General features: G+C 45.1%; 1 protein-coding gene across 1 annotated transcript; it reads left to right on the forward strand.

Annotated features, from left to right (window-relative positions):
• Positions 1-4,216: 4,216 nt before the first annotated feature.
• LOC124671999 (septin and tuftelin-interacting protein 1 homolog 1-like) lies at positions 4,217-5,239 on the forward strand. The gene has a single exon (XM_047208308.1). It carries the CDS (start codon positions 4,217-4,219, stop codon positions 5,237-5,239), a length of 1,023 nt encoding a protein of 340 aa, XP_047064264.1.
• Positions 5,240-9,302: the final 4,063 nt, after the last annotated feature.

Consider the following 9,302-nt stretch of genomic DNA (forward strand, 5'->3'; position numbering starts at 1 on the left):
AGCCCTCGGCCTAGCCATGGAAGGCCGTCGGCGTATCCTACGCCGAGGGCTGCCGTCGGCGTAGCCCCTCGGCGAAGGTCTCCCTCGGCGGAGTCACGCCGGCCCTCGGCGTAGGACCAGCCCTCGGCGTAAACGTTGGATGCCGACGGTCGTTCCGGGCTCTCGGCGTCTGAGCCCTCGGCACAGCAATGGCCGGTGCATCGGCCGTTAACGGACGTCGGCGCTACACCGACGGGCATGGCCCTCGGCGTACATCTCTAATAAAAATATAAAAAAATCGCCACGAACCCTAACGGGCTCGCGCCGCCGCCGCGTTCTGTTGGTGGCCGGTGTGCCGCCGCCGCGTTCTGCTCCCGAGCGCCGGTCCTGTGGGAGCGTCTGTTCCATGCGCGTGCGGACGCGGCCGCACACCGGCTCGTGCGCGTGCAGGCACCTAGGGCGCGTGGCCGTGGAGGTAGAAGACGGCGAGGTCCTGGGCGGCGGCCGTCGGAGGAGAAGGCGGGGAAGACCTGGGCGCGGCCGTCGGAGGAGAAGGCGGCGAGGTCCTGCGCGCCGTCGGAGGAGGAAGGCCGCGAGGACTTGGGCGGAACCGTCAGAGGCAGAAGGAGAAAGGCGGCGAGGTCCAAGGCGGAGCCGCTGGAGGAGGAAGGCGGGGAAGACATGGGCGCGGCCGTCGGAGGAGAAGGCGGTGAGGTCCTGGGTGGCGTGGTGCGGCCGTGGCGTGGTCCTGCGTGGCCATGTGCGGCCATGGCGAGGTCCTGGGCGTGGGAGGAGAGAGATAGGGAGGACAGGAGAAGATAAGTGCGGTCGTGGCCTTTTTCCTTTTTTTTTCCCATGCCACGTCATCGATCCATGGACTAACCCTGCTAACCAATCAGAATTCGCCTAATATCTGGGCAATCCGTGGCTAGCTGAATACTGCCCTCTGATTGGTCGCATTTTGAATCGAGCACAACTAATTTAAAAAAAATCAAAAAAATGTAAAACTTTTGCACAGCCTCATCTTATGTTAATTACTTTCTAGGAAAAATATAAAACTTGGGTATCGCAAATGTTTTAGAAAAACCTTCTCAAGAATGACCTACGATGTCCAAAGTTATATGGCTTTCAGATCAAATGAGCTAGGTCATGACCTAAACCATGGCATAGTTTGTCGAACTGAGCCCATATCGCGCACACGCGTGTGTATTCATATGGGAAGCAATGTTGTTGTTGGGGGATTTTGTGGTATTTTTATAAAAAATCCATTTTTTAATTACCGAGCGTGAAAAGCGAGGTTTTTTGTGAAGCACCTACCAAGAAACCATTCCAAAATTGCACCACCTAAATTTTCAAGAATGCTAGACTATATTGTATGTACAAATCACCAACTTCTTGCACCTCAAAATATTTCTAGGCACCTCTCACCAAAAAGACAAATTGCTGCCGATTCAGCTGGGAGCGGACAAAATTTGAACCACAGCTGCATGATTGTTTGCCCTTAATTTTTTGAAAAAAATATTTTTAGGTTCACAAATATATATTTTATCATGGATCTACAAAGAGTTTTAAAAAATTATGCATCTAGGTTAGAAAGTTCATGCCCGCTGTTTTGGCCGCATTTTGAACCGAGCACAACTAATTCAAAAAAAATCAAAAAAATGTAAATCCTTCGCACTACATCATCTTATGTTACTTAGTTTCCAGGAAAAATATAAAACTTGGCGTATCGCAAATGTTTTAGAAAAACCTTCTCAAAAATGACATACGATGTCCAAAGTTATATGGCTTTCAGATCAAATGAGCTAGGTCATGACCTAAACCATGTCATAGTTTGTCGAACTGAGCCCATATCACGCACACGCGTGTGTATTCATATGGGAAGCAATATTGTTGTTGGGGGATTTTGTGGTATTTTTATAAAAAATCCATTTTTTAATTACCGAGCGCGAAAAGCGGGGTTTTTTGTGAAGCACCTACCAAGAAACCATTCCAAAATTGCACCACCTAAATTTTCAAGAATGCTAGACTATATTGCATGTACAAATCACCAACTTCTTGCACCTCAAAATATTTCTAGGCACCTCTCACCAAAAAGACAAATTGCTGCCGATTCAGCTGGGAGCGGACAAAATTTGAACTACAGCTGCATGATTGTTTGCCCTTAATTTTTTGAAAAAAATATTTTTAGGTTCACAACTATATATTTTATCATAGATCTACAAAGAGTTTTAAAAAATTATGCATCTAGGTTAGAAAGTTCATGCCCACTGTTTTGGCGCATTTTGAATCGAGCACAACTAATTCAAAAAAAAAATCAAAAAAATGTAAATCCTTCGCACTACATCATCTTATGTTACTTAGTTTCTAGGAAAAAATATAAAATTTGGCGTATCGCAAATGTTTTAGAAAAACCTTCTCATAGATGAACTACGATGTCCAAAGTTATATGGCTTTCAGGTCAAATGAGCTAGGTCATGACCTAAACCATGGCATAGTTTGTCGAACTGAGCCCATATCGCGCACACGCATGTGTATTCATATGGGAAGCAATGTTGTTGTTGGGGGATTTTGTGGTATTTTTATAAAAAAAATCCATTTTTTAATTACCGAGCGCGAAAAGCGGAGATTTTTGTGAAGCACCTACCAAGAAACCATTCCAAAATTGCACCACCTAAATTTTCAAGAATGCTAGACTATATTGTATGTACAAATCACCAACTTCTTGCACCTCAAAATATTTCTAGGCACCTCTCACCAAAAAGACAAATTGCTGCCGATTCAGTTGGGAGCGGACAAAATTTGAACTACAGCTGCATGATTGCTTGCCCTTAATTTTTTGAAAAAAATATTTTTAGGTTCACAACTATATATTTTATCATAGATCTACAAAGAGTTTTAAAAAATTATGCATCTAGGTTAGAAAGTTCATGCCCGCTGTTTTGGCCGCATTTTGAATCGAGCACAACTAATTCAAAAAAAATCAAAAAAATGTAAATCCTTCGCACTACATCATCTTATGTTACTTAGTTTCTAGGAAAAATAGAAAATTTGGCGTATCGCAAATGTTTTAGAAAAACCTTCTCATAGATGATCTACGATGTCCAAAGTTATATGGCTTTCAGGTCAAATGAGCTAGGTCATGACCTAAACCATGGCATAGTTTGTCGAACTGAGCCCATATCGCGCACACGCATGTGTATTCATATGGGAAGCAATGTTGTTGTTGGGGGATTTTGTGGTATTTTTATAAAAAATCCATTTTTTAATTACCGAACGCGAAAAGCGGGGTTTTTTGTGAAGCACCTACCAAGAAACCATTCCAAAATTGCACCACCTAAATTTTCAAGAATGCTAGACTATATTGTATGTACAAATCGCCAACTTCTTGCACCTCAAAATATTTCTAGGCACCTCTCACCAAAAAGACAAATTGCTGCCGATTCAGCTGGGAGCGGACAAAATTTGAACTACAGCTGCATGATTGTTTGCCCTTAATTTTTTGAAAAAAATATTTTTAGGTTCACAACTATATATTTTATCATAGATCTACAAAGAGTTTTAAAAAATTATGCATCTAGGTTAGAAAGTCCATGCCCGCTGTTTTGGCCGCATTTTGAATCGAGCACAACTAATTCAAAAAAAATCAAAAAAATGTGAATCCTTCGCACCACATCATCTTATGTTACCTAGTTTCTAGGAAAAATATAAAACTTGGAGTAAAAAAGAAAAAAAATTTGGGTGAGGCTATGCCGAGGGCAGCCCTCGGCCTATCTATGACGCCGCCACAGCGCCGGTCCAGAGTTGGTGGGGCGTATCCCAGGCCTATGCCGACGGCCGGCGGTGCGCTGAGGGCAACCGTCGGCGTAGCGTCGCCTACGCCGAGGGCATTGCTACGCCGACGGCCTTGTTGGGGGGCTGGTCTGGACGGCTCATGCGCCGATGGCCCCGACTTTTGACCGTCGGCGTATGACTAGGCCGTCGGCGTTTCGGCCCATTCCTGTAGTGCGTACAGGTAGGGTGTGTGTCCCAGTACGATACGAGGTGTAGTGTACTCCGACTAGGTCCTTCAGTGTAGCATATGCGTATATATGTGCACCTAGCTAGGCTGTAAATCGCTAGAATCAATCCAGAAGCCTGCCTGATTGGTTAGTACGTGCGCGTTCATCTTAGAGGAGCTAGCTTTGCTAGTTTTTGTTGCCGGAGAAGTACTCGGCAGAACAAAAGGCCAACTGACATGGCGGCGGTAGTGGAGCCGCCGGGCAGCCTCGCGTTGACGATCCCGGCGGTGGCGAACATGATGCGACGTTGGAATTACCGGGAAGGCTGGGGCCTCGGCGCGCGTGGGCAAGGGATCGTCGCACCCATAAAAGCCACGGAGCGGTGTCCAAAAGCCGGCATCGGGCATGGCGAGGAGCCATACGACAACGGCCTTGCCGCGCCGCCGCCGCCGCGGAAGCCGTCACCGGAGGATCAGAAGTGGCACGAGTGGCAGAAGCTTTCGCGGGCCCTGCTTCTGGAGCAGGAGTGCTGCGACAAGATCATCTCGGCGCTGCGCGACATGAGGCATGGAGGGGGCGACAGCGCGGAGACGGCGAACGCGCTGGCGGTGATGGTCAGGTCCAAGAAGGTGTTCTTCCAGCGGAAGCGCAAGCCGGGGACGTGGAAAGCCGCGCTGCCGCCGTCGGTGACGCGTTACGTCGTGGATCACGTGATCACGCCGGCGATGGCCGTGGACGCGGGGGAGTGGGAGCCGTCGTGGGACCCGGGCTGCCGCCACTGGCTACGCCCGCTGATCCCGATCATCGGCCACCTGCCGAGGAGCTTGTACGGCGTCGTGGAGAGCAAGATCGCGAACAGAGGCTACGGCGTCGTCTCGCCGTGGAAGGAGTACCTTGACCCGACGCTGTGGGACGTGTTCAGCCGGCGCCACGTCGTGCCGAAGCTGGCGCGGCTGGTGCGGGAGCTCAGGGTCACGCCGCCAAAGCAGGTCGACTCCTCGTTCCGCACGGTGATGCTCTGGGCACCTCTCGCGCGCGCTGAGGACGTGGTGTCGATGCTGGAAGCAGAGTTGTTCTTCGATAAGTGGAAAGGCGTGCTCCGACACTGGCTGCTGGCCGCGAGGCCCCCGCTGGCGGAGGCCACCGCGTGGTGCAACGGCTGGAAGAATCTCTTTGCGCCGGAGCTGCTCGCGGACGAAAGCGTGCTCAAGCATCTCGAAGAGGGCCTTGCCATGGTGGATCGTGCAGCTGCCTTGTAGATTAGTACGTATACCTGGTAGTCTGCATCCGCTGCTGCCTACAAAGTTGTATTCGCAATCTGTACGTACAAAGACGTATCTACTCATTATCTTTCAGAATGATAGTATGATAGAAGAAATTTATGATCTCGGATGCCTATGTAATATGTTACTATTACTACTTCATAGAATAAAGATATTTGTATCATCGGTTTGTAGAGGGTGTGTTGTTTGCCGCTCGGTGATGTATCTTGGTGTTTGTGTGGAGTTATAGCTTTCTTGGCGTTGTACCGGCTGTCCTAGCATTTCTTCTATATGATTGATACACCTTCCAGGGTGTATTCTCGATTTTTTTTGTCAAAGATATTTGAGATTAAGAAATGTTACTATTACGATACGGATTTAAAATTTATTGAGGAAAGAAATTTAAAATATTTGGATGGGTGGCAAGGTGGTTCAGTGTCTCTTGCCGGGAGACCCGTGTATATAGATGCTTCACTGAATGGTATTCACATCTACTACATGTCTATGTTTACATTTCTCACAACTTTTAATTAAAATTTGCTGACGATTCAAAGAAGATTCTTTTGGCAAGGGGGAATTTTACTAGAAAATATCATATGAATTTTTTTGTTGACAAAAACAAAAGGGGGGTTTGGAAATTTAAAACTTGGAAAAAATGAATACAAGTCTTTTATGCAAATGGTGGTGGAAATTAGAAAGTGGTGAGGATGTATGTGGCAAGGTTTGATTCAAGCAAAGTATGGGGAAATTCAATTCGGCTCCCGGGTGCGTATGCTCCCTCTACCAAAAAAACATATTTCGAGATGTCAAAAAATTTGGATAAAAAATTCTACATGTACATTTCTATAATGTATGTGCATTCGCTAAGTTTCACGAAAAACCAATATTTTTTGTGGTCTATGTAAAAAGGAGAAACTTTATCTTGTGAAAAGCATTATTTTTAGCACTGAATTTTGTCTTTTTTACACACGTCACATGATAAGTCGATTTTTTATGAAACGACTTTGTGAGCGCGTAGCACGTGAAGATGTACGTACAAATTTTTTGTTTCAATTTTTTTGAAATTTAAAATGGTCATAACATGCATTTCAAAATATAGGGAGCATATGCACCCATGTTCCAAAACACCACTCCCCAAAGTATGTCCATTTTAAACATATAACTTTGATAGATCGTAAGCAATTTGACTCTGCTTGTTGGTGTGATATACTTAAATTAAACAAACATATATGGATAACATAAGTATGAGAAATTGTTATGATGCTTTGTGCACATCTCAACCTCTGAAAAACATGTTTCCTCTTTTTGAAATTTGTAATGAACAAAAATAGTTATGTGGCTAATGCAGCTCTGCTGAATTGGCAATTTAATTACAGAAGGTGGTTAGATGAAAATCAACAAGAATTGAGAAGAATGGTTGATAAAATAATGAGGTGTCCTCTGGGTGAGGAGGAAGACAAACCTATTTGGAATTTGACAAACTCTGGCATTTTTTTTTGTAAAATCCTTGTATAAGAAATTACATGAGAATATGACAAAAAGAAATGTTAAACATTTGTGGGAAGCTAGAATTCCACAAAAAAATAGAAATCTGGTAGCGGTTGATTTGGCATAATGCTATTGCAACTAAAGATAGTATGCGAAAAAGGGTTTGGCAAGGAAATTTCAAATGCAGGTTTGTGATGAATTGGAACAATTCATCATCATACTGTTTATATGGAGTGTAGTTACCAAGCCAATGAGTGTCATGGATACACCTGCAAAATGTAGTCAATATTTTACATGGATTGCATAAAAACTTACTGGCAAAACTAGTTTACATGTTGTTGGAGTCGCATCTTTGTGCCAGGCCCTGTGGAAGTTAATAAATCAAGCATGTTTTGAATTTAAGTTGATAATATCACTTGTAGAGATCATCTGTTAACTGTTATGCATGTTCCTTTTTTAGATACAGGGATGGTTTACAGTCGGGTAGTCATAAGACTGATGTTTTAGCAGGTGGAGACGCAATTCAGGTGATGGCGCTTTCGCTCCGAGCCTCTACTTCAAGGAAGGGAACTTTACAAATTGAAGATCAGAGCTCGTCGGACGAGGATGAGTAGTGGAAGATGTGTCATATTGTCGTTGTGTTTGCCTACATCTGCTATATATATGTCAACCTGTTTGTGACCTCTGTAAAATAGGCTTTTGAATAATAGCCGTGTTGACGTGGGCTTAGCCCAGTGGTTAGGGTCGCAGTGGCGCACCCCAACGACCGGAGTTCTATTCCTGTCAGGGATGAATTTCGGAATTGTCACGCCATCTCCCGCTTCTACTATATCAAAAAGTGTCTAGTTCCTCCTAGACACGGTTTCATTTTTTATTTAATAATAGCCGTGTTGAGTACATTGTCGCGAGGTTGTGATCTTGGTTATGCTTGTTTCCGAGGTTTAGAACTGAAATACCACAATCTCTTCTACGCACAGTAATATGTGAACTACTTCAACAAGTCTACATGTAAGATATGTTGGAGATATGCCCAAGAGGCAATAATAAAAGTAGTTATTATATATCTCTATGTTTATGATAAATGTTTATATACCATGCTATAATTGTATTAACCGAAACATTGATACATGTGTGATATGTAAACAACAAAGAGTCCCTAGTATGCCTCTTAACTAGCTTGTTGATTAATGGATGATTAGTTTCATAATCATGAACATTGGATGTTATTAATAACAAGGTTATATCATTGTATGAATGATGTAATGGACACACCCATTTAAGCGTAGCATAAGATCTCGTCATTAAGTTATTTGCTATAAGCTTTCGATACATAGTTACCTAGTCCTTATGACCATGAGATCATGTAAATCACTTATACCGGAAAGGTACTTTGATTACACCAAACGCCACTGCGTAAATGGGTGGTTATAAAGGTGGGATTAAGTATCCGGAAAGTATGAGTTGAGGCATATGGATCAACGGTGGGATTTGTCCATCCCGATGACGGATAGATATACTCTGGGCCCTCTCGGTGGAATGTCGTCTAATGTCTTGCAAGCATATGAATAAGTTCATAAGAGACCACATACCACGGTACGAGTAAAGAGTACTTGTCAGGAGATGAGGTTGAACAAGGTATAGAGTGATACCGAAGATCAAACCTCGGACAAGTAAAATATCGCGTGACAAAGGGAATTGGTATTGTATGTGAATGGTTCATTCGATCACTAAAGTCATCGTTGAATATGTGGGAGCCATTATGGATCTCCGGATCCCGCTATTGGTTATTGGTCGGAGTGAGTACTCAACCATGTCCGCATAGTTCACGAACCGTAGGGTGACACACTTAAAGTTGGATGTTGAAATGGTAGTACTTGAATATGGAATGGAGTTCGAATATTTGTTCGGAGTCCCGGATGAGATCCCGGACATCACGAGGAGTTCCGGAATGGTCCGGAGAATAAGATTCATATATAGGATGTCATTTTATGTGAATTAAAATGTCGCGGAAGGTTCTATGGAAGGTTCTAGAAGGTTCTAGAAAAGTCCGAAAGAAACCACCAAGGAAGGTGGAGTCCACATGGGACTCCACCTCCATGGCCGGCCAACCCTAGTGGGGGAGGAGTCCCAAGTGGACTCCCCTTAGAGAGCCGGCCACCCCCCATATGGGAGGTGGAACTCCCACCTCTAGTGGGAGTCCTAGCTTGGCTAGGTTTCCCCTCCATATGGAAGGTTTTGGTTCGGGTCTTATTCGAAGACTTGGATACCAACACTTGGGGTTCCACCTATATAATGAGGGGCATAGGGGAGGGGGCGGCCACCCCAAGACCACAACCTGGCCGCCCCATTGAAGTGGCCGGCCACCCCTCCCAAACCCTAGCCGCCCCTCTCTTCCATATCTCCCGCGTAGCTTTAGCGAAGCTCCGCCGGAGTTCTCCACCGCCACCGACACCACGCCGTCGTGCTGTCGGATTCAAGAGGAGCTACTACTTCCGCTGCCCGCTGGGGCGGGAGGTGGACGTCGTCTTCATCAACAGCCGAACGTGTGACCGAGTACGGAGGTGCTGCCCGT

Source organism: Lolium rigidum, chromosome 7 (genome assembly GCF_022539505.1).
Source record: "Lolium rigidum isolate FL_2022 chromosome 7, APGP_CSIRO_Lrig_0.1, whole genome shotgun sequence".
Lineage (NCBI taxonomy): Eukaryota > Viridiplantae > Streptophyta > Magnoliopsida > Poales > Poaceae > Lolium > Lolium rigidum.